We start from the raw sequence: 27111 nt of genomic DNA, 5'->3' as shown, positions 1-27111 counted from the left end.
GCAGATGAATTTGAGATCAAAGACCTTGGTAGTATGAGGAATTTTCTTGGGATGAAAGTAGCGAGATCAAAAGAAGGAAAATTTGTTTCTCAACGGAAGTATACTCTAAAGAAACAGGAATGATTGGGTGTAAACCTGCAGATACGCTTGGGGAAGTTAATAGCAAGCTGGGAGATGCTGTCGAAGTTTCATTTTGTTTACCTTTCTCGGACCAGACCTGATATATCATATGCAGTAGTTTATATAGGCTCCTTATGAGAGACACGTGGAGGTTGTTATCCGGATTCTGAGGTATTTGAAGTTTACTCCTGGAAAAGGCTTGGTGTTCAGGAAGCATGACAAAAGGTGCTTTGAGGTCTACACTGACTCAAATTGGGCAGGATTTGTCGCATATAGAAATTCCACTTCGAGGTACTGTAACTTCGTGTGGGGAAATCTGGTTACCTAGTGAAGTAAGAAACAAGGCGTCTTTGCTAGGAGTAATGCTGAAGTAGAATACAGAGCTATGAGCCTGGGAATATGTGAAGAAATATGGTTGAAAAAAGTTGTCTAATCTTAATCAGGATAGTCCATGGTCCCATGAAATTTTACTGTGATAATAAGACTGCTATCAATATCGCCAACAATCCTGTACAACACGACAGAACTAAACATGTGGAGATTGACAGGCACTTCATCAAAGAGAAACTGGACAGTGGCAGTATTTGTATTTCTTATATTCCTTCAAGTCAATAGATTGCTGGTGTTCTCATCAAAGGTTTACTAAGACAGAATTTTGACACATGTGTTAGCAACTTGAGGGGGAGTGTTGAAAATGTTGGTTTTGCCCTAAGGGCATTTTTGTCTTTTACATGGTGTCTACTGTTTTAGGGTTTCTGTCATTGAGCTATTTATATCTGAGTCTAGGTGCTTTGTATGGTGTAACAAAAATTAATAAAATTTTCCTGGTCTAGGGTTTTCCACGTTAAATCTTATCTTCTTTTTTCCCTATTTTTTCAATAGATATAAATCTCAAGCCTCTCTTACCTATCGATTTATATTTGTCTTTGTTTCATTGTCTTTATCTTGTTTTTTCATTTGTTTTTGTTTCAGGTTGTCTTCATCCTGATTTTTCTTTATAAAATCCGGCTGATAATTAATATCTTTTATGCTTACTATACATATGATTTTATTTTTCTTTATTGAAAATTTTAGTTTTCATGTTGAGCGTTCTTTTGTTGGTATGTTTCCATTCTTTGAATCAACTAAAATAAATGTTGTTTAAGTGGATTTGTTTGTATTTACTATTTTTATTCAGGTTGTCAGACATTGGACAAATTGGAAGATAACTCGCGCACTGTGAAAGGTGCACAAGTTATTAGCCAAGATACTGAAGCATTAAGCCACATTTTGCGACAATTACAAAAATGGTCTGAAATGTCCCAAAATTTTTGCAGGTTATGCAACATAAATTCTCTATCATTTTACTCCAAATTTTCATGTTTTCATGTTTTCTGTGTTTATTCAATATTGATCTTTTGAGTAAGAGGATTAATGCCTCAAATTAGGTCAATTATTGGGATGTACATCATTCTTATATATTCTCTCTCAATAAAAGCTTTCTTAAATTTTAGGATACTGTTTGTTATTAAATTGTCTGCTTTGCTGGGTTTCACCGCAATGAGGGAATGAAAAATGTCATATCGGGGCACAACTTCCAATTTTTCTAATTTGACTTATTTCCTTTGTTCAGAGTATCTTAAATAGTAAATTCCGAGTTATATTTTGCAGTGTGTAGATAGTGCCCATTTTCTTTGATAGGCAATGGAAACTATTTCATTGATGGGACAGAATATGCTAAAGAAATCTGAAAATAAAGTTCTAATTGGGGATAATTAAAGAGATGCCGTTCAGCTATAAGAGTGTGGGTGATAAAAAAGAGAGAGAGGAAACTAAAAGAATACCGTAGATTAGGCGGGAAACCACTTGTCCTGAGGGTTGAAAGGAAGATATGCGAGTTTAGCTCAACAGTTGCAGAGAAGAGTGTGGGTGATGTGGGATTTTGGTTTCTTATCTTTGATTAGGTTCTTGGTTTCTGTTAGCAAAAATCTGGAAAAAATTTCTTCTGGGGAAGGTGTTGAGGAGGATGTGGTTCCCACTTGATTTGGTGGGGAGGTTGTCTTGGTCTTTGGGTCTAATAACAATGGTATCACTTTTCAATTATAGTTTCATGGTAGTCTTGCTTCTATTTTATGTTATGACATTATGTTAGCAAATCTTTTTGTTGCAACTTTTCATTCTCCTAATTCAGTCTATTTTTCTGTTTTAAATCTTATCAGGGAGCAAGCTGTACTTAGTTCAAGCCAATCATTGAGAATCCTTTCAAACTTAGTAGCTGCTGGAGTCATTCAATGCACTGGGCAATTTGAAGAAGTTACACATGAACTTCTTGTTTTCACTAGCATTATTGTAAACCTGAAATCGGTTGAAGTTAATGATTTGATAATAAAGGTATATTTCTTTGAAGTTTCATTTGAGCTAGTTAGATCTCCATCTATTCATTGCATGTTTAGATGACCTAATTTTAGGATCTTAATGATGGTGATGGTTTGTTCTATCTATTCAATTGCCTCTTTGAAGTCTCGAGTGTTTGCTTTTGATAAAATTTATTACCATTCTTTAATTCTGTCATCAACATGCATTGCAAATTTCCTAATTTTAGGATCTTAATGATGGTGATGGTTTGTTCTATTCTATTCAATTGCCTCTTCGAAGTCTCGAGTGTTTGCTTTTGATAAAATTTATTACCATTCTTTAATTCTGTCATCAACATGCATTACAAATTTTCTTATTTTTCAAACAAACAATTTCTTCTCTTTTTTGCTAGCGTGCTTTTATAGAGGGGTTGCCTCTCCATTACTTAATACTTCGAGAAATATTTTATTGAGGGTCATCTTTCTATTACCGGAATACTTCCATAACTAAGCCAATACTGCAATTTCTTACAATTTATGCTCCTCAAATGATATAAGGGTGTGTAGAATGAATATGAATCTTTTTGTTTACCTATCTAGGAATTGCTTAAATACTAAACAAACTTTATGTTAACAATTATATTTTGAATAACAATTAGATTTCTAGAACATTTTTATGATGATTTAGTTAAATGCATTGTGCCATGTAGATTTACTTATTGATTTTATTCATTTTTTTTTAAAACCCATTTGTGCCATGTAGTCTTAATTAAGCTTTTTCTTTAGAAATATGTATTTCATTCCTAATCTAAAGCAGGGTCAATTAACTTAAATTGCTTTTGATTGCAGAGTTTTTCAATTGTTAGAACATTGGTGAGTAAGTCTGGAGGTGTCATGGGAAGCTTGAGCTTTAGACACTGGGTCACCTTGGCAGAAATATTCTCCCAGGTTTATGTTATTCAATGAATATTAATGCTTAAATAGTAACTCAGTTGCTTTCAATTCTCTAATTTTGTTAAATTTGTAGGTTATATGTTCTAGTGGAGATTTATCTGGAGAAGTTGTGTGTGAATCCACTGCTTGTGTTGCTGTTCTGTTATCTAAAGTAGCTCAAGGTCTTAAAGCATCTTCTTCCGGTTCAGGTCCTGAGGTAGTTTGCGCTCCTAATGAAATATTGAGAAAAATTTTGGATCATGCCAAGACATCTGGTCTGGTAGACCAATTGTGTCTCTGCTTGGCTACTTCAGGAGCAAGCCTTATTTCAGGTTCTTCGACTCTACTGCGAGCTGCTTGTGAAGCTTGTAGAGCTCTTTGGTCATTGATAGAGTCATTCGAAATTCTTTTTGTGAAGGAGAACACTTATTTATTTCCCCTGAATGCTTTTAGAAGTCATTCTCTACTCCGGCTCGACATTAGGGATCATGAAAAGGGATCCTTACAGGGATCAGATTCTACAAAAGTTGTTGATGCAGTGACCAGGGCATTTCTTAGATCAAATGCAATACAGGTTTCTATTTACTATTGCCTCCATCAACGACATGAAGCTGCCTTGTCTTCTTGTATTCAGGTATCTATGTCAAATATTTTAGAGCCTTTAGTTGTGATGAACATATTTTTAGGTTTCTTTTACTTAAACAAGAGAGAATTTTAGGTACATTACCTTTATATTGTAGATTCTCCTCAGATGCTGCCTGCATAATGCAATAGTTCCAGGCGTTCTTTGTGGTTTGCCAAGTTCTCTACCGGTAACTACTGTTGTAAGTGGCGGAGGGGATGGTACTATAGTAGCAGAAGCATTCAATGTATTATCTTTATGTATTTCAGTTTCAAATAAAGATTCACAAACAGGTGATATTAGTAACTTGAAGTGCAAACTAGTCAATCCTTCTTCCTTGGTTATGCATTCATGCCTCCTTCTAGCTACAGTTGCTCAATGTTTAAAGGCAATGGGGAGAAATTCTGCATTATTTATGTTGACCACCTCTCCAAAAAGACAGCTCTCACGACTTACAGTCCTTGCCCATAGTTTTTCTTCTGATGATAAGATAAGGAATACTGTTTTACCTCATTGTGCATCTGGCATGTTGGCTCTTGCATCCATTCTCTCGCTTGAAATTGGAGCTTCAGTTGAGTCTTCAGTGTCTGAAATGTCTATTCCTCTAATTCCCAGAACGGCAACACTATGCGATTATCTCAAAATTTCATCACTAGGTAGCAATGATGGACATACAAATGACTTTCGTCAATTCCTTTCACACTGGCATGGCTGCATGGATGGATGTGTTGGCTTATTAGAGGCTAGGCTGAGGTGGGGTGGACCTTTAGCTGTTCAACAGTTGTGTGCTAGTAATATACCTTACTTGCTTGTTATGCTAGCCAAAAATGGTTCAAGTGCTCCTCAAGGAATGGATATCAAGAACGATCAAGTTGGGTTGTCACCTATTGGGCTTGCATGGACAGTTTCATCAATATCACATTGTCTTTTAGGCGGGTCTTTAACTTTCCGTCAGATTTTGATTAGGAATGATAATGTCAAGCTCATGTCTGACTTGATATCTGATGCTCATCTCAAGCTTGTTAAGAGTTGGGCTGGGCCAGGTGGAGGCAAGAGTGGAGTCAGAGACATAATAAACGTGGTAATTGATCTTCTTGCATTTCCTTTTGTTGCTGTACAAAATGCTCCAGGCTTGCCGTCTGCCACTGCTTCTGTGAACAGTGGGTTCCTTCTCAACATGGGTTCACCAGGGGGGAGAGTTTGCATGGATGACAAGGATCTGGTGAAAGCTATAGAGGACGACTTGGGAAAATATATTAAAATTCTTATAGAGGTTAGATCTTGCACATTGTTTTTGAAAATTGGTTTCATATTTGAAATTTGAGGTGATGCCTGGTCTACTGTAGTATTTTTTGTTGCATTGGAAAAATACATTGTTTGGAGAAAAAAAAAAAAAAACTCATTCAGCATTCCTGATTCTTCACTTTGTTGTTCTACCAGAAGAAGTATATTGATAAAAAAAAATCCCATCCAATATTGAGAATATTTATATTTATTTCTTGTTAATTTTTTAGGTGGGAGTGCCTGGTATTGTCATTCGATGTTTGGACTATTCGGAGTTCAAGGATATTGGAAGGCCTGTTGCCTTTCTTGCTAAAATGATCAGTCATCGACCTCTGGCTGTTCAACTTGTAGGTAAAGGTCTATTGGATGCAAACAGGATGAGACGGCTGCTCCACACTTCAAATGCAAAGGAGATTTTACTGGATATCTTAATGATTATATCTGATCTAGCACGTATGGATAAGGTTAGTATCTTTATTCATTTTTGGTGCTCCAGTACATGCTAACATCCTGATTCTATGATGTTGGCCACTCTTTTGAAGTGTTCATAGGCCTGGGTCTAGGTGTGTTTCATAGCAAAGCCCACTTAAGGGGACCTTAATTCAAAGAAATCAGCCGCTCTTAATAATCTATGCTTGAGGTGCATGGTTGTTGTTAGAAGGGGCTGGGTGAGTCAGGTTAGCAGAATCTTGCAAAAATAAGAAATCAACTTCTAGGCATACTTTTGGTTGCAACAAATGTTTTTTTTAACAACCACTTTCATTGGAAAAAAAAAAAAATGAAAGAATACAAGAGCAAACAAAAAATCGAGCCTACAACACCCCCTCCCCCAACGGAAAAAGGGTTTCCAATTAAGTAAGATGTTACCTAGAGAATAGTATAACATAAGCTTTAACCATGTCAGTAGTCCCACATTATTGGTTGTGGCCCCCTTCTGGGGCCGACCATCACCATTGGAAAATAAAAATTATGCATGCCAGATGAAATGGTAGTACCAATTTGATTGGAATATCATAATAATGGCAGAAATTGGGATCATCTCTTATAAACGTCATAATTCATATATTAAAGAAAGTGTCAAAGTGTTGATGATGGTTAAATCTACTGTTGCCCATTAGCTTAAGCTTTTGGTTTGATTAGTAATTTAATATAATATTAGAGGAAGATATCTTGTGTTTAGATCTCTCTAATGTTATTTTCTTCTCAATTAATATTAATATTCACTTCTTGGATCTCTTGTAAATTTTCAATCCCATAAATGATGGAGAATGTTAAAGTATTGATAAAAGATTAACTTTACCGTATTAGGTTGATCGGTGATTTAACAGAAAGCAATTATGATATATAAAATACATCCACTCTAGGAAGGTCCCTGATTGACAAACATCTTTCTTTCCCACTATGTATAACTTGATGTTTTTTTAGGTAAAAGATTTTTCTTTCATACTGTCCTTGTGGCTCCGCTAAATACTTTAAAATAGGGTTTTTGTAAAAATTTAAGTCTTTCAGGCGTGACTGATCAATAGTTTACCTTGGGATCCTATTGAATAATACTTGATATGATACTTTTCAACATTGGTGGTTGATCTGAAAACCTCCTGTTTGACAATGTTGATGACTTTTGCATTGTAGGCATTTTACGAATACATCAATGGAGCATCTATTTTGGAGTTCCTAAAGGAATTCCTTGCACATGAAGATCCAAATATACGTGCAAAGGCTTGCAGTGCCCTGGGAAATATGTGTAGGCATAGTTCTTACTTTTATGGTTCCTTGGTACGTTTTGAGAAGCAGATTACTATTACCTTTGTGGTTGTGTTCTGTGGACTTATATTCAACCCTTTGTGGACTTTTATTTAATTGTGTCACCCTTTGTTTCAAATATATTCAACCTATTATGTGAAACTTGCAGGCAAGATATGAAATAATCAATCTTCTAATTGATAGATGCTCTGATGCGGACAAACGGACGAGGAAGTTTGCATGCTTTGCTGTAAGTTTTATTCCTTTCGAATACTCTCTATTAGCTTTTTAATAGGGCTGAAATCCTTTTAATATCTTCATTTGAAATTTGTAAATGCACTTTCTTTACTCATTAATTGCTAGTGTGTTTGAAACACTGAACTTTGGCGTACACATTTTTATCTTAGAAATTTAATTTAATATTTCTGTTTTCTTCTCTCCCATTCTTGAACCAAAACCACATATTTTTATCTTTTACCTAAAATCCCTAGAGTACTTTAGTTTTAAAACTTGATACAGTGATCCAACGTAAGCTATGTAAGAGCAACGTAAGCTTTTCTTCAGATTGGAAATGCTGCCTACCATGATGATACGTTGTATGGAGAACTCAGGAGATCAATACCTCAGCTAGCAAATTTATTGGTATCATCGGAGGAAGACAAAACAAAAGCAAATGCAGCAGGTGCACTAAGTAACCTTGTTCGCAACTCCAGCATGCTCTGCGAGGATGTCGTTTCCAGAGGGGCGATGCAGGTCTGCAAAGCTTTTAATTAGTCTATTTATACCTTTGTTTTATTGTTTACTTTCCTCCTAATAAAGTTGCCGTCCTTGCTACAAGTAGAGTATAAAACTTGGAAATTGAAAGAGCCAAATTCAAAAGTTTTCTCAAGATTGCATTGACTAGACCTATTTAAAGATATTTTATGAACTTAATAGTCAATGAATTTGTGTATTTACCCAAATCTTCCAACTTTAAGAGTACGTAATTCGTTTAAGTTTGTAGAAGTTTGAAATATGTACATGTGTCAGAGTTGGATCCTGGTTGAAAATTTGACAAAAAGAAAAAAAACCCATCTTGCAAATCCAAATTAAGACTGATTTTGCTGGATTTTGGTTAAAATTTCACATTTTAGCCATAGGACCATTGTGCCTATAATGTTTCAAATAACCTAAAAAAGAAGAATAGCGATTATGAAAACACAAGTCAATCTCCCTCGGAATTTGATGTTTTGGGGGTTTCCACATTATTCAAATCAAGTAATCTTTCAAATCACATCATTTTTACAGGCTCGATGGAAATGTTGCCTCCAATTACATGGGGAACTTTTGTTATTGATCTAATTTTAAGTAAACCTACCTGGACTTTGACATCATTTATTCATTTTGTTTTCTTAGTGCTTTGAAACACAAATTCTTCTGATGTTTATGGAAGAGCATTGTTGTCAATAGAGCCAGACTTTCAATGAAATTATGATATATCAATACTCTGGTTTACTGATAAATATAGTCATTTCAGAGCTATAGTTCCACTCATTTCTCTTCCTGACCTGTAAATGATTCACAACGGAATTATACAGGCTTTGTTGAAGTTGGTGGCTGACTGTTCGGCAGTAGCCTTGAATCCAAGCAGAAAAGATGCAGCAAATGAGTCTCCTCTCAAGATAGCCTTGTTTTCCTTGGCAAAGATGTGCGCACACGCTCCCTGCCGACAGTTCCTTCTTTCATCAAAACTATTTCCTGTGATTGGGCAGCTTCGGCAATCCCCAGAGTCAATAATCGCCAAATATGCCTCTGTAATTGTCAGCAAAGTTGCTGAAACTTGAACTTCTACCAATCTCCTTGCCATCTCTTTAAAGCTTACAAGAATGCTTGAAGCTGAAGCTTACAGTGTAAAGGTCAGTTATATTCTTTATGCGTCTATCGAGCCATAGCTTGAATGTACAGTCTGTATAGTATAGGTACTCTTATAACTATTTTTAGCCTTGATTCCACTCGTAGTTGTGCAATGTGAGGAAGGGAAGACACATTTGTAACAAAGTTGCCTGTTAGAGACTAGTCGATTGGGTATGTTTGTTAAATGTTTTTTCTTGTTAGGAAAAGTATGGTCTTGTGAATCACCTTAGACTTATCTCAGATAAGTTTTTAGCATATGATTAATCGCATTGATTTTGGGTGGCTAAAAGCTGATTCTGAATGGGTAGAGTAGAGATAGACATTTTCAACACCATTGATTGAATCCAACTCAAATCTAAACCAATTTGTTTGGGTTGTAGTTGCCTTTCTGGAGATTTTGTGCTAGAAAGTCTCATTATTTCTTTTTGTAGTTGTTTCTAGTAAGGTTCCTAATCAGTTTTGAGGTTTATTATTAATTCAGGTTTCGAAACTTGATCAAATGAAACCAACTAATTTGGTTTAAAAAATCACCAAGAGTAGAGTGGCCTAGCTTCTTACCATGCCACTTATTGTATTTTCAATCAAAATGTCTAAGAAAAAAACGAAAAAATGGAGTGTTATTATTCTTTTAATTATGGGGAAACTTTTCCTTGTTTAAACTTTTTATTTTTTATTTGATTTTATCTTTTTGGAAATTATACTAAATAGCCTGTTTCTTAACATATTTCACACATGTCAATATTTATTTTTTAAAAAATTAGCTTTAGATTGACTCGATTTCCTGCAAATTTTTACTTTCAATTTCTTTTTGTACTAATAGGGGTAGTGGTTCGAAATATAGATCTCTTAGTTGTTAATACATCTATATGTGGATTGAGTTATGTGCATTTTGACTTTTACTTTCTCTTGACTTATTTGATATTTTTATATGTCAACGAGCTTATTGGTTTTGATTTTTTCTATTATTAGATTATGTTATCATATGTAAATTTTTCATTAACTACATATTATTTTGCCAAAATAAGTATAACTCAATTGATGAATGGATATATTAGCAATTCAGAACCTCGTGGTTTGATTCTCCTAATCTCAATTGTACTTACAAAAAGAAGGGAAAAAAAAACTATATATTTTTTTTTGCAAATTAATGTTCATTATACCAGCCTAATTTCCATTTAGGTTACTTACAAATTACAATTGTGATATTTTGCAATATAATTCGTTTGCTTCACGTTTCATGTTTAGACGTATGATGATGTATACTACAACCATAATTTTAGAGGATATATAATATAACTCATATATATATATAATCAAACATGTAATATTTGTTACAACCAAAATGAAAAAGTTATATTATATAATGTCAACTTTGTAAAAATAAGTATATTTTATTATATATGTTACACATGTTTTTATGTATAATACTTTTTTTAATCATATTATAACAATTTTTTTTGTACTAAAAAAAAGTCATTTCTGAAAAATCCAGGGTCTGTTTGGTTGACAAATAAGACAACTTGAATTTTGGTCTTGAAAATTGTTATCGGATTATGTATCCAAACAATGCAAATTTTGAGAAACAACATTTTTATGTTTTCATTAAATCTAGAATTTGAATTTTAAAATTTAAAATGTAGAATTATATTAAATAAAGATAAAAACATTTAGAAATACAATATGTCATATTATAAATTTAATTAATTTTTTTTAAAATAAAATATTTATTATGCAATGTATTATAAATTAGGTTAAATTGCAAATTTGGTCTCTACGGTTTGGATAAAGTTAGATTTAGAACTAAAAGTTATTTAGGTGTTGGCAAGTTCTTTAGGTGTTTGTTGGAGCTGTGTTCTCTCAGAAAAAGTATTGAAAGAGCATATTACGAAAGGGAAATTGTGTAGTGGGAGAGTGAGAGCGAGAATAAAGGTTTGAGTGAAACCAGTGGGAGAGTGAGAGTGAGAGATCATTACCAAAAGTTAGTTTAGGGTTTGAGTGAGACACCGAGAGAAAAAGTGAGAGAGAGCGAGAGAAAACGAAAGCGAGGTCATAATTGAAATTATATATTGGATTGATATTCACTTGCTTGTACAACTTAATGACAAATGTTCTCTTGCTTTATATGATGGTAGAAAAGTGTCTACTCATTCGTTACAGAGGTGATTGGGATGAGAACCAAAATTTGTATATTGGAGGCGAGCTGATAGGGACCATTGTGCCTATTACATTGAAGTATGAAGAACTTAAAGCCCAAGGTTATAGACGTAAGGCCTTCAGAGTTTGATGTTATCATGAGAGTTAAATAAAAGCTTGACTATGAAGTACCTCCACGGTACATACAGAACAATGGTGATGTCTGCTTCCTTCTATTTCCAGAAGATCTATGTAGAGTTTAGCTATTTGTGACGTTAAAATCGAACCATGACGAAAATGTGAATATGAATTATGATGATACAGGTGTAGACAGACAATACAAGGGAGTTTAATCGGGAAGAGGATGATATTCTATTATCTAAGAATGTTCTACCATCAACATTATCAATAGACAATGATTGCACTAATTCATGGAACTTGGAAAGAGAAACTCAGTGTAACTGATTAGTATGTGGTAATGGGAGATTAGCATAGTTGAATTCAATGGATTGTGGTCCTGTAGAGAAGCGTGGTCCTTCAGTGGATGATAATGACCAATTGACATGATTGAATGAAATAGATTGTGGTCCTACAGAGGTGAATGGTCATGCAGTGACTTTGGTGGTTCCACAATCTATGTCTTCATGTCGTAGAAGAGAATTGATTATGCTTGGTACCTCTTCATTTGAAGTTTGTTAACTTTTTTTTTTTAAATACAAATTACTTGAAAATGAAAGTATGTACTCTGTCCATCAACAATAATTTTGAATATAAGGTCAGGAAGTTAAGCAAGTCATTGTTCACTGTCAAATGAATAGGGGAGACTTGTAGGTGGAGCCTTCGTGCAAGAAAATCTTAAGGTGTGATATATGTTCAGGTGTGATATATGTTCTATTGGAATTCTGAATCATGACCATAGACAAGAAACGACCGTGGTAGTTGGTTAGCTAATCAAAGAAAAGTTTATAGGTGTAGGATGTGTTTATAAATCTCGTCACATCATTGAGGATATGAGGAAAGAGTACAACGTAAACACAAGTTACGACAAAACGTGGCGTGTAAGGAAAACTGCCTATGCTCTCACTAAGGGGCAAAGTGTGACATATACATGTTGGGTTTTATGTCCTAAAACTCGTGGTTTGTAAACGATAAACTTATTTTGTAAATTAATAAAGTTGTTATTGAAGTTTGATTCATTAGCAAAAAAAATATTCATTAGCAAAAGAAATATTTTATATTTGTTCTACTATGAAGCAAATTCTATGTTAAAACCAACTAAGATAAAACCATTTCAAATATTTAGATATTTAAATGGCTGAAAAACAAAAAGGCAACGGTTTCTTCAGGATATCTTTGACAATTAAAATTTGGTCATGTAAGTCTTAATAGGATTAATGACAAGGTTAAAAGTGGTCATCTAAATAAGTTAGAAGACAAACCATAGTGTGACTTATCTTGGAGATAAGATGACCAAAAATTTTAAGAACTAAAGAACCCTAAGCTCATACATTTAGATCTTCATGGTCTGGTGAATGTCAAAGCATAAGGAAGGGAATGAATATTTCAGTGATGATTATTCAACGTACAGTTATGTTTACCGAAATCATAAATTTAAAACACTTGAAAGATTCAAGGTGTATAAAATCTATTAGGTAAAAATAAATCGAAACAGTTCGATCAAATCGAGATATAGAGTATAGAGAATATGAGATTTCCAGGACTTTTTTGATAGAACATGGAGTCCAATAATAAACTTTTTACACCTAGTTGCCTTAATCGTTTTGGGGATACACAGTAGTGATTGTTATATACTTTTTTTAGCATCATTCCATTTTAAGGTGTTTTTTAATACTCCACATGAGATATGAAGAGGTCATAAAGGCTGTTTATGACATGTAAAGGGTGTTCACAAATTTCAGAAATATGGGAAAAGATCGGCACATGTGTTAGTGTCGAACCCTAAGGTATTGGAATATCATTAAAAAAGAAAGTGGTGTACTTCTTCAAATTTAGAAGAAAATCAAATATTTGTGTCGACAAATGCTAAATTTTAGAGATCATCATTTATTATATCTAATTTCCATAAATGCAAAATAAATATCAATAAGAGTTATTAATTGAGCTGACCTTGTAACAAACGTTGTTAAGACAAGTCAGATGCATCTTACTCAAAGAGTTGAGGGTGCCTCGATGTAGTGGGAGGATTGTATGACAGCCTAGCCATAATTTGGGTTTAGTGGAAACTCAAGTAATCAGTTCTTGATAAGAGCATCGAGTAACAAGAAGTTGTGGATATAAGATGCATTCCTTAATTTTGTCTGAATAAGAAGTAGACTATATGCTGATATATTTATAGCGATTCTCTTGGCTAAAGTATTTAAGGGTCACCTAGTGAGACTAGGACTGTGAGTTGTATAACCTAGGACAAGATGGTGAAAAACCAATGGGTATGTGATACCTAAGGAAAACTATCATATGTGATACCTAAGGCAAACTATGAGTATGTGATGCCCTAGTTTATTGTATTTTTCTCTAAAACTAAAAAACCCAACATTATATATACATATGTTTGTCACCGCTGGAGTTTGTCCAAGTGGGAGTTTGTTGGATTTTATGTCCTAAAACTCGTGGTTTGTAAATGATAAACTTATTTTGTAAATAAAAGTTGTTATTGAAGTTTGATTCAGTAAAGTTGTTATTGAATATATGAATTGCTTATTTCGTTTTAGAAATAAATCCAATAAACTAAAAGATCCATGGCTATTGCATGAGCACTTGAACTTTATGTGGAGACATAAGAGTGGATCAAGTTCGAGTAAATAGCAAAAATGGTCTATAATATATGAACAAGGCTGGGTACCTTATTTTGGTAACACTATTGGATGTGACACACTTTATAGTTGTTACAATCATTGTAAAGTGCTACAAATGAAGTGATCCTAATTTGTTCATGTAGAGACATGAGAAGTGGGGGTGTCCTGTGCAATGAATTTTCATAAAATTGGACTAAGAAATAAGTTACTCTTACTTTCTAACGCTGTTTACTGTTTAAGATTGAATATTTCAAAGCGATGACTTAGGTAACTTAACCTTAATTCTGAGCTAACTATGAACTCTTGTTTATTCGGAATTATCCTTAGATTTGCGTAGGTGAAAGTTGACTTAACAGTACTGGCTCAATAAGCCTCCCATTTCAGGTGTAAGACTGGGTAGATAGCTGAGGACATAAGGTGCATGATGGAATTCACTCCTACCCGCTTTCAGGGATAATAGATAGGTTGTTTCTTTAAGTGCTGACTCCGGATCTTGAACAAGGGGCCCTACCCTCTCATTGGCTCAAGAGGGATTCAGTTTGATGATTGGATCTCAAACCAATTGTTCATTAGAGGATCAGTGGAACTTAAGGAACAAGAGGAAATTTTGGGTGAGGGGAGTGCAAACTGGGCTTCAATGGAATGACCCGATAGTTAATAAATGGGGATTAATTTGGTTTAAAGAGTTTAGCCAGTTAATCTCGCATTGTTGGAACCCATGATCGTCTATTAGGTCCCTCTATTAGCTCACAAACAGAATAAACCTTAGAATAGCATAATGAGTTAATTTGAAACGTTTAAATTCGAATTAAGGGAATTCGTAATTATGTGCGATATAATTACTTGTTTAATTATTGAATTAACTGAAATTGGAGAACAGGTTGATATTTAAATCCAATTTAAATATCAAAATTGCATGAATATGTATTAATGGTAATGAAATTGGTGTTTAATTAATTTAATATTTTATATTAAATTAGTAAAATTAATTAAATTGTTTAATTAATTAAATTGAAAATTTGAATTTTGTGAAAATTCAAATTTAGAAAAATTAATTTTTTTTTATTTAATTAGATTGAAATAGGGTTTTAACGAATCCTATTAATTGTTTAAAATCAATTTTGAAAACGCAAAATCAATTTTTTCCCCCTAATTTAGTGGGTTTTGTGTTTTAAAATTGAATTTCAAGTCAAAGTGGGTTTTCTCCACACAAGTCCCCAAATTCCATTTAATCCTTCAAGTAAGAGGTGCCTACCGTTTATGCAATCAGATTGCATGGGTAGTATGAAAAAAATCATCCGTTTTTGCTAGAGAATGAGGCAATGCACAAAAAAGTTTAGGCTGAGAAATCTTAGAGAAATGTTCTTCAAACCTTCAATGAAAACCAGTGTGTTCTCCCTCAATCTTCCCTTAATCCAACTCATTTTGAGTCTCACAACTCAATCTAAGGTTCCTAGAGGATAGTAGGGAAGACCTTGTGATGGTTCACGATCGAAAGAGGAGAAGATTGTAGGTTAATTTGAAGATTCAAGAAGATCTTCATAGGTATTTACGAAATCCTCTTTTCGCTTGATGAACATGCTTAGTTTAAAGCTAAAATTGATGAATTAGAGTGCTCAATGATTATGTTTTCTTTTGCTGCATGGTTGTTGAAACATTAAAACATAAGTTACGATAAAGCGTGGCGTGCAATGGAAACCATCTATGTCCTCAACGTCCTCAAAATAGGCTACATTCAACTACACTTTTCTACTTGTTCTTTCCCATCATTGCAACCTATGTGTAGTACACTAAGGTGATCTTAACAACATCATCATTGTTTTCAAACTCCAACTTCTCGTATTCTTCTTCTAGTAAATTGATGTGGAATGAGTCTGAAATTGACTGAACTAAAGTACTTTTTTGCAAGTTCTTGTGAGGACTCCTTACTCCGAACAACTCGTATAGGGAACTGCCACAAACCAATAATTAACAAAGAATTATCTTTTGAAAATGTGACGACCTTTCCTCTAACGAAGAAGCTGATCGGGTCGACTCTCTTCTTCTTCACTTCCCACAACAGCATATAGTGGACAAATGGGTGTTGAATACTATGTCAATGTCTACGAATCACCAAAAAATTGTTCCCTTGAACATCGCTAACTGTCGTCGAGTAAGCTTCTCTTTCACAATCTTGTTGACATTTGCAACATCAGCCAAACTCATTACTTGTCCAGAAAATCGATCAACTTCACGTATTTTGAAACCTTTTGACATCTTAAATTGCTTCTGCATGAAATAAACATTCAATCAATCAGTTAACAGGTTCTTAAAAAAAATCAGTAAACATACATTTTGTTTAGGTCTTGCTAGGCTCACTCTCACTAGTAACACTTTTGCTTGTCTTGCTCTAGCTTATCTTGCTCTCGCGTATATCACTCTCGTAAATATCGCTCTCTCAAATTATGCTCTCGCCGATCTCGCTCACCTTTATTGAACATGTTCTTCAATGTCCTTCACCTTATTTGGCTCTAATTATAACCCATCTTCATCCTCAATGCCACTGAACACATTGAAATCCAAAAAATAAACAAGAACCATAAAGATACAACCGACTACTAAACCTCAAAATGGCTGACTGATTCCAACCCAAAACCTAAACAGACACAACATGCACGACAAAGATTAAATTTACTTACCCAAGGATTCGATTTATCGGCAGCTGATGGATGGTTTTGCAAGGAATGTTTGATGGATTTCAAATGCAGCGAGATCGTTCGAATTATAGAAGATAGAATGAGCAATATAAGAAAGTCGTTACACTTGAAGCAATTTTAATAAAAGCGTATGGAAGATAAAGGGGAGGGCAATTTCCTAATCTGGTAAGGTATGGCGTCAACAGAGGGTCATTTGACATTAGTTTTTTTTTAAAAAAATTCATTTGATATTTTGGGTTCAAATATTGGGCTATTCATACAAATTTTCCATTTTAAAAGTTAAAACGATTTGTGTTGATCTACTTATTGTTTAGCTGCTTACAGTTAAATTATGTTCGGAATCTTTTTCTTGTCTAGTATTGGTTTAATAAGAACATATTGCTCTTGTAAAGTTTTGGTACTTTCGAGCTTCCCGTTGAGTGAATATTTTGTAAGGTTTTTCAGTATTGAAGTATGTGCGTACGTCGGAACTTATGTATGTCTGTAGTTTAGTTTTCTTTAGATGTTTATTATTAGATTTGGAAGACTCCATCACTAATTGCTCGATAGCCAAGATGCGCTGCGGAATGGCAAGCTATTTGGCCCTGGAGAACGGTTGCTCGTGGGTTGGAAGGAGGTTGGAATCTGGAAGAAGCCTCAACCCGTTTCTGCCGTGTCTTTTTTAAATGGAAGGTCTATATAATGCTTTTGATCTTTATCTGCATCTGAATTCATCATTTATTTTCTAGTTCCGTATAATACAATACTTCTTAATATCCAATGAAAATCAGAGTATAGTCATGTTCATGATATGTTAATTTGTTTGTAGAGAAGATTTCCTTTAGGGATTGCGCAAATAGTGCATTGATTTTTCTTGAGATTTTATTTATGAAGTATTTTCTTTGTTATTCTAGATTTCTTAGAAGCTTCTTGTAATTTGAAGCACAGTTTTTTATTTATGTTCTTTTGATATGTAGACATGGAACATCTTTGTGGATTTATTATGAAGCTAAGGTACTGATTTATGAAGCTAAGCTAAGCTAAGGTTTATTGGTTTCATTTTGTCTTTGTTACATGTTTATTCTGCTTAAGTAACTTTTGTTTTCCTGTGACTTTGTTACTTTGAAAAGAACGGTGAAAGAGAGAGTATTCAAATAACGAAAGTATGAAAGTTCGATGGAAAGTGAACTTATTTTCTAAGTACCTTCCACTATGTTGCAATGGTGTGAATTATGAAGTCGCTGGTTTCGGAATAATAATGTCCATAGGGCATTTCGTTTTGATTTTTGAAAAGAAACTCTTGAAGGTTTAATTTTTATAGGTAACAAAAGAATTTAGAACGATCAGCTTATCAAAATAGTGTGAAGAGTACATTGTGATTGGATTTTTGTTAGATTATTGAGAATGTAAGCCTCTGTTGGTTAGGTTCATTTTGGATTGGGTTCAATTTTTTGGACCAACTCGACCGAGTTAGCTAGGGTTCTCCAGTATAACTCAGAGTTAAATTTGTTTTCTTATAACTTATAAATTTAATTTATTTAGTTCTGTATAACACATTTTCTATAAGTAGAACTTGAAATTCGATCAAGAAAGAATACAGCCACAGCTATTAATGAACGAGTGAAGTGTGAGAGATACAGCGACCAACGACCAACTAACTTTCTTGGGAGTGTAGAGTGAACTGGGTGACTGCTTGGGAGAGATTTGAGAGGGGAATCGGTAAGGAGAGATGGACGGGGGAGAATGGCCATGGATGATGAGGAAGACAGTAAGATGGGTCTTCAATTGATATCCAATGCGGGAGGGATGGAAATTGGGGTTCCGTTTGGATTGAGGATCTTGGTTTTAAGAAAATACCTTTTTAAAAAAATCTATTGATTTATTGATTTTTTTTTATTGTTGTATATATTTTATTTCAGTTTATATATATATATAACAAACTTATGTAAGTTTGTAACAAGTGTTTATTTATTTTATTTTATTTATTATTATTACTAGTAGTATTGTAAGTGTGTGTTTTGAGATGGATACTTGGTAAATAATAGATCTGTAAGCTCAAAAATGGGAGAGCGCTCACGGGAATTGAGAGGGTGATGGTTCGAATCCATCCAGATCTAACTCCATGTCAAATGTCACACTCTTTGTATGCAAGTCTTTGGTGCTATTGCTCGGTTCAACAATTATTTTTTTTATTATTATTATTCAAGTGCATATTGTTTTGTTGTATCGTCGGATCCCTTGTTAGAGAAGTGATGAGATGTGTAATACACTAAATAACATTTTTAATTTTTTTAAATGAGGATATTAATGTAATTTTGAGAAATTATAAGTATTTATGCGTGTTCCTGGTTTCTGTTCATATTATATATTAATAGTAGGATATTTTTTTTAACTTCTCTTAAAGTTTAAAGATATTTTATAAAATTTTGTAAGTTTAAAATAATTTTGAAACAATTAATGATGATGGTATTTTTGAAATTTATTTATTTATTTATTTTTTAGGTTTAAGCCTATTTTTTCAAACTTTTGAAATTTCATAGGTATTTTTAAACAGAAAATAGAAAGTTTTAAGGTATTAGTCCTTAAGGTTTGATAAAATTTCATATATAGTCCCTATGATAGTTAAATTCTCTTAAGTAGTTCCTACCGTAGGGACTATATTTGAAGTTTTTATCAAACTATAGAGAATGCATTCAGATTATAAACCATAATACTTAAATTCTTTCTCCAAACAAAGGGTCTAACATTTCAATTTATCCTATAAATTCTATAATATTACAAAATAATAATTAATTTTTTTGTTAACATAAAACATGTTTATCAATAATATTTAGTAGGTAACTTTCCTCCCAACACACAAGAGTTACGTCCTTCTATGAGGGAATTAGTTTTTGAACTGACTGGAGGGTTGAAAAAGGCTTGGCCCAAGGCTAGACAACTTACTTCTACTAATCTCAGTGCAAAATATGTTGTGTTGTTTTGCATCGGGATTGCAAAATGGTGTCCTTCGTCACATCACCCTGTTCTATCAGTTTCTATGGCTACACTATTATTTCAAATTGAAAAATGTGCTACTTTTGACTATGAGGCATTTGTCATTGGACAACTATAGAGGCACATGGGTTCAAAAGCTCTCCAATTACCTATTGCGTATCCCTGGCTGATTTGTGGAATATTGTTATCCTAAAAGCTCGACCTTTTCATAGTAAATTGTTATTGAATTTGTAAATTACATTTATAAAGAGTAAATCCAATAAACTAAAATCCATGGCTACTATATGAATACTTGAACTTTATGTGGAGACATAAAGATGGATCAAGTTTGAGTAAATAGCCAAAACGATCTATAGTATACGAATAAGGTTGGGTACCCTATTTTGGTAACACTATTGGATACAACTCACTCTGTATTGATACAATTTTTTGTAAAATGCTACAAATGAGATGATCCTGATTTTTTCATGTATTGACATGAGGAGTGGGGGCATCCTATGCAATGAGTTTGCATAAGATCAGACCAAGAAATAAGTCATTTTTACTTTATAACGTCATTTACTGTTTAAGACCACTTAAATGACCTTGGTAACTTGAACTTAATCCAGAGCTAACTATGAACTTCGGTTTATTCAGGATTATTCTTAGATTTGCATAGGCGAGGCTTGGCTCAACAATGTCGACTCAATAAGCTTCCCTTTTCAAGGGAAAGACCAGGTAGATAGTTGGGGACATAGGGCAAAAGAGGGAATTCATGCCTACCCGATTTAGGGATAGGAGGACGGTTGTTCTCTTAAGTGTTGAATCCAAGTCTTGAACAAGGGCCCCACCCTCTCATTGGCCTGAAAGGGATCCGATTTAGTGATTGGATCACAAACCAATTGTTCATTAGAGGATAAGTGGAACCTAAGGAGCAAGATGTAATTTCAGGGATAAAACAACATTTTGACCCAACCGTTATTACAAAAACCTGTGAAGGGTCGACTTATTGGTTATGGTTAAATCAAGTGGACACAAATATATCTACGGAGAGTACAACTAACAAGCTATAGTGGTATGACTCGGTAGTTAACGAATATTGATTAATTCGGTCTAAAGAGTTTTAGCCAATTAATCTCAAATATGGAACTCATGATCTGTAGGTCCATAAGGTCCCTCTACTAACTCATAAAATATGAACAAATTGAATTAGTAAATTGAGTGAATTTAAAATGATTTCAATTTGAAGTGTTCAAATTGCAAATTAGAGTAAAAGGGTTTGTATAATTATATTTGATATAATTAAATGTTTAATTTATCGAAATTAAACAAAATTCGAGAGTTTATATTATTTAAATATTAATTACATGAATAGAATCCATGTTTTAAATTAGGCGTTTGATTAATTTAATATTTGATATTAAATTATTATTTAATTAATTAAATTTGTTTAATTAATTAAAATCAAATTAATTTCATTTTTATTCAATTTCAGAAATTAAATTATGATTTTTAAGTTTAATTAATTAAAATGAAAAATGGAAATCAAGATATTGGATAATTTGGATAATTTGATGTGTTTTGACAATATTCAAACATCTAGTCCATAAATTCTTTCAATTTAAGTGTTAATTGGATTCTTATTTCATTTTTGCATGTATTGGATGTATTAAAAACATCTAAAGTTTTCATATGAAAGATGATGAATTGCTGGAAAAGTGAGTTTTCTGCCGAAAGTTCATCTTCATCACAAATCCTCTGTAATCCCTTCTCATTTCATTTCAATCTTAAGTTCCACCATTCAAATTCAAGACTGAGAACAGTAGAGAAGATCTCTTGGTGGTTCATTGAAGATTTGAAACTTTGGATTCAGGAGAAGCAACTTGGAACTGGAGGAATTCTTCAAATGTATGTGTTTAAATTTATTTTGCATGCTTTTAGAACTCAAATTAAATGTAATTAGAGTGTTTATTAATTCTGAATGCATATGTTGCACGATTATACTTCTATCAACACTAAGTGCTGAGTTTGTCACGTCCTCTTTTGAACATCATCTTATGCATTAATTGTCTGAGGAATTTAGAATGCTCAATGATGTTATTGGTCATGCCTTTGATCGAAAGTGTGAGATTACCGTGCTGATGAATCTGATGAGATATGCTGCTGTTGATCAAAATCAGGGTGGGCCTTCTTTATGATATTTTTTTCAAGCCAGAAGGGGGAGTTGGTTGGTGTGCTTGGTAGATTGACTGCAGCTACAAACATTTGGTTTGGTGTTTAAGCTATTGGTTTGATTCTTGATTTACTCTCTGTTGCTTTTTTGCTGTCTTTGACTTTACTAGGACGTTACATATAATATCTGTATAGTGTGTTACGTATTTTCAAGTGATTTCTCCAGATCTGTTAGAGTAGTCGGCAACCAAATCTTTAGATTTGTAGGTCGATTTAAGAATATTTCATCCATGATGAGCTTGTTAAAAATGAAGAGGAATGTTCATGCCTAGAGAATGACATCAACAGATCTATGTGTGAAGTCCAATGCTTAATTAAAAATGTTAGAAAGGTAGCAAGGTTTTTCCACGAAATTACTTTTGTGACAAAACTGAATTGTGTTCCTCACGACACTACTATGTGTGTGCGAAGGTTCAAGTTATTTGGTATCTAGCGTAATTATTTCCCTAAATGGACTGTTGATCTTAGAGGTTGTTTGGGAGGCCGGAGTGTAATAAAGATTAATGGGAATATAATATGACATTTGTTAGAATGAGTAAGGAATCGAGAGCAGACCATTGTAATGTTTTGATGCTTTTTGTTGTTTGAATTTGATATTATATTATACTTGTTTGTAAATAATCGGGGGCTTTTGATTAATTTATTGATACATGTAGTGTGTTTGTATGTCGTTATTGATGCTTATAGGTATATAGAATGATATCCTTTTACATTGATAGTCATAAAGGATATCATTGATAATTATTACTAATGATATTTTCTATTGCTATTTATGTATTATGTAATGTTTGGAGAGATGAGGAGATTGGGAGATGGAAGCAAAAACTGGAGAAAAAAAAGAAAACAAAAGAAATAAAAGTAAACCGAAGAAAACAAAGAAAATTAAAAAAATAAAAAATCGAAGAAAGGAAAGAATATTAAAAAAACAAAAAATTGGAGAAAGAAAATAAAATTAAAAAGGAGAGAAAAGGAAAGAAAATAAAAAAAAGGAAGGAAAGAAAAAATTAGAGAAAATGAAAGAAAATAAAAAATAAAAAAAAGGAAGAAGGCATGCAACAAAACAAGAAACCGCAAAATTAGAAATTAGAAAAAAATTCAAAAATTGATTAATAAATATTTCTATATTTGCAAATATTTTAAAGATTACTATATTTTAAAAATTTTTTACTTATTGTTCTATCTATTACGAATATCCAATATTTTAACAAAAAAAAAAAAAAAAACTCACATTTGGTATTCTTGTGTTGAAAGGATTTTGGCGCCAACTATGTACATCTTTTTTGCTTCCACGTTGCCCGTCATTGCTTTTGGCGAGCAATTGAAATCTTGATATTTCCATCGATTATTCTACATATCCATAGATTCAATATCGATGAAAAGTGAACCAAAATTGAAAATTTTTCAAAAAAATAGCAAGCAAATATAACCTAACATGAATATAATATTACAACAAGCATTTTAACTGATTTAAGAAGTGTATAAAAGGTTTATGTATTGATTTAGTTTTTTTTTTTAATTCTTGAAGGTTTACTACATCATAACACATTTTATCAAAATTTTTATCGACATTTTTATAAAATCGAGATCTCAACGTCTCTATTGACAACATGTGGGTATAAATCCTTATGCTAAATGTGAGTTATTTTATTTATTTTTTATTTTTTTAACAGATGGAAGGTTAAGCACAGTTGAAACTTTGGCTTCTACAGCCATTTGTGGCATTATTCATTCCATCTTTGGTGGCCAACCTCTTCTTTTTGTAGGAGTTGCAGAACCCACCATTGTTATGTACACTTATTTGTTCAACTTTGCAAAAGTTAGGAAAGATTTGGGAAGAGAACTCTTCCTCGCTTGGGCCGGATGGTAAGGACTTATTGAAAATTACAAAAAATAGTTGGATCACGAATCGAAGATCTACTATAACAATTTATGTCTTAGATGTCAGTTCTAAATTGACATTGATCACATATTATGATGATATATTACAAATAAAAAATATCGTATCGTGTGTCATTGTAGGATACAATGACATATTAGCTTTGATAACAATTTTAAATATGTCAATTACCGTTAAACTAAGCTGATCACTTTAGCTTGTCTCATCTTAATTTGAATCTTCATACATTTTTTAAATGTCTAAATTTAGTATCTAAACTTTTAATAAATCTTCAAATTAGTTCTTTTAGTTAGTTTAATTAATTTCAAGTCAATTTTTATCAAGCTTGGTAAAATGATAATAATAATTTTGAGGAAAATACCTTTTTGGTCATGGGTGTTTTAGTCTAATTTTCATTTGGTTCTTAAGTTTCAAAATGTTACATTTTTACTCTCGAGTCTTTGAATTTATAATATTATTTTTTGTACTTGAATTTTAAAAGTTACATTTTTCAATTGCATTTTGATTGGAGTATTGATTTGAAAATGTAACATTTTGAAGCTTAGGGATCCAATCAAAATAAATTCAAAACTCCAAGATAAAAGTGTAACATTTTGAAATCTAGGAACTAAAAGAAAAAGTAGACAAAAAAACTTAGGTTCCGTTTGGTAATCATTTGATTTTTTTGTTTTTATTTTTGAAAATTAAGCCTATAAACATTGCTTTCACCTCCAAATTTCTTTCTTAATTATCTACTTTTTACCAATGGTTTAAAAATCTAAACCAAAATTTGAAAACTAATAAAAGTAGTTTTTATTTTTCGAATTTGACTAAGAATTCAACCATGGTACTTAATAAAGATACAAATTATTGTAAAAAAAGAAAAAGAACATAGACTTAATTTTAAAACACAAAAAAAACAAAAAAACAAAAAACAAAATAATTAATAAATGAGGCCTTAGAGACCCAAAAATTACTTTTCTTAAATAATTTTCATTCAAGATGAATTGTGAATATTCTTCCACAATTTGCAGTGATAAAAAAATTTCTTTATTTTAATTACTTACTACTTGTTTTTTCTTTAGAGTATTATTTAGTTTAAATTTTTAAAAATTTTCAATCAATAGGTAGAAGACTCCATAACAATTTTTGGGGGCTTAAGAGACGGGATAAAATTTTAATTTTGGAAAAAAAATATTTTTGGTTCTTGATGTTTGGTGTGCATTTAGGTTAATAAATTTTCATTTTATGCCCAATGATTTATTATGGTAGTATCCCTAAACTTTCATTAGGTTTACTTAAGATGTAACGTCTATTTTTAACTATTTCGATTTTTTTGTTATGAATTTATTGAAATTAAACCCATTTTTTTCGTTGGTTACAAAGTTCTATACTTTTTTTTAGTGTACAAGAGTTGAATTTTTAGTCAAATTTCAAAAACAAAAACAAATTTTTTTAAAAAATATCTTTCTAGTTTTCAAAATTTGGCTTGATTTTTGAAAATATCATAAAACATTGATAAAATAACCAGAAATTTAGAGATGAAATGTATGTTTATAGGCTTAGTTTTTAAAAACAAAAAGTCAAAAAATCTAATGTTTAACAAAATGGACCTAAAAAAATCAATTTTTGCTTTTAGAATTTAGCTAAAAATTAAATATTTATTTATAGAAGAAAAAGTGAAGAAAAATATATAAGTTAAAAAACTAAAAAATTAAAAAAAAAAAAAGAAAAGAAAAAGAAACCAAATGGTTAATTATAAAGATCAATATTTGGTTTGATTGATTGATTATAATTGATAGGGTTTGCGTATGGACGGCTATGTTATTGATGCTTTTGGCGATAATCAACGCTTGTAATCTAATAAACAGATTTATAAGAATTGCTGGAGAACTTTTTGCCATTTTGATGTCTGCTTTGTTCATTCAAGAAGCTATCAAAGCAAGTTATATATATATATATATATATATGAGTAATTGCTTTAAATGGTATAATTATCGAAAATATTTTCAAATATAGCAAAATATCATTGTCTATCAATGATAGATCGTGATCATTTCACTTTTATCATTGAACGATAGACATCGATGGTCTTCTATCACCGAGCGATAGAAATTTATCGCGGTCATTTTACTATATTTGTAAATAAGTTAGCTTATTTTTCTTTATTTGAAAACAACCTATATATGTTTCAATATTTTTATTCACCAATAATTCAAATTTCTTGTTCCTAAGATTTATTGAATTAAATAGTTGAATTTTGTTAATTTATGTTTCATACTTGATAAGAGCGATATATAAATTAGGACAACTATCTTTAATGGTATGAGACATTTTGAATGAAACTAAAAGTAAAGCAAAAAAGATTTATGTTTAAGGTTAATAATAGAGTATCGTATCATATCATTGTAGAAATACATTGAGAGTCGTTTTTTTTTTTTGTAATACTTAAAAAAGTAGTATTTTGAAGAATTTTATTATCAAATTTTAAAAGCAAATATTTATGCATGTTTTTAGTGTTTATCTGAGATTTTATATGCAATATTAAAAAATTTTGAAACATGATAACTACACTCAGCTTCCAAATTTCGAATTAATTATTTTTCCTTTTAAAAATTATTGTTTTTAAATCATTCAAACTACATTATCTATCATATCTTAGAGTTTTTTTTTAATGGAACGAGGTTGGAGTTTTGAAGATTTGAATCTTTGATTTGAAGGGGTGAAAAAAAATTCTTTAAACATGAGTTATGTTCAGTTTAACTATCGAATTTTACCGTTGAAATGATATAATGTTTAAGTTTTGAAGAGTTGAATGATTGCAGGGATTGGTAAGTGAGTACAAAATTCCCAAAGCAGAGAATCCAAATATGGAGAAATATGAGTTTCATTGGCTTTACACAAATGGTTATATGCAACAAATACTTTTTCAATTGGGTAATGATTAGATGTAATCGGCTGCACTTAACTATATGCATCTCCCTTTCTTACACAATATATATATATATAATATCTTTGTTTTAAAAAAATTATTTGTCACGTGTTAAAATTTTATTGGACAATCCTTGGGATGCACAAGACAGGTGTTACAAAGGGAGCACCTAGGTTTTTTTCTTCTTCTCAATAATATCATTTTATATATATTTGCTTCACCCATTATTGAAAATAGGTTAAAAATCTCATTGTCTATAAACTTTCATAGAATTACAATTTAGTCCCCATATTTTGGTTGGTAACGATGTAGTACTTATACTTTCAATTTTATAATAACTTTTAGTCTTTGCGTATTTTAAAATTTTTAAAGATTTAGTCCCTAGGGTAGAAATTGGTTTTACGATTTTATGAGATTTTTTTCATAAATAGATAGATAGGCTAATTAGAGAATCAATATTTTTACAAAATGCAAAGTCAACATTATAAAATAATAAAATTGTCATCTAATTTTGATGAACTTTTTAACATTAGAAACTAAATTGTTATA

The 27111-nt window shown here is 32.0% G+C and overlaps 1 protein-coding gene across 3 annotated transcripts in view; it reads left to right on the top strand.

Annotated features, from left to right (window-relative positions):
* Window positions 1-9217, top strand: part of LOC120067183 (serine/threonine-protein kinase TIO) — a 32847-nt gene extending 23630 nt beyond the window's left edge. For all 3 annotated transcript variants that reach the window (XM_039018659.1, XM_039018658.1, XM_039018660.1), the window contains 10 exons: window positions 1298-1436; window positions 2319-2490; window positions 3303-3401; window positions 3481-4020; window positions 4127-5281; window positions 5523-5756; window positions 6925-7068; window positions 7205-7285; window positions 7600-7788; window positions 8613-9217. In XM_039018659.1, the coding sequence (XP_038874587.1) occupies window positions 1298-1436; window positions 2319-2490; window positions 3303-3401; window positions 3481-4020; window positions 4127-5281; window positions 5523-5756; window positions 6925-7068; window positions 7205-7285; window positions 7600-7788; window positions 8613-8858 (2999 nt within the window). In that variant the 3' untranslated portion in view covers window positions 8859-9217. The remainder of the gene's footprint in view (window positions 1-1297; window positions 1437-2318; window positions 2491-3302; window positions 3402-3480; window positions 4021-4126; window positions 5282-5522; window positions 5757-6924; window positions 7069-7204; window positions 7286-7599; window positions 7789-8612) is intronic.
* Window positions 9218-27111: the final 17894 nt, after the last annotated feature.

Source organism: Benincasa hispida, chromosome 12 (genome assembly GCF_009727055.1).
Source record: "Benincasa hispida cultivar B227 chromosome 12, ASM972705v1, whole genome shotgun sequence".
Lineage (NCBI taxonomy): Eukaryota > Viridiplantae > Streptophyta > Magnoliopsida > Cucurbitales > Cucurbitaceae > Benincasa > Benincasa hispida.
Note: the sequence above shows the minus strand (reverse complement) of the source record. Positions and strands in the feature narration are given on the sequence as shown.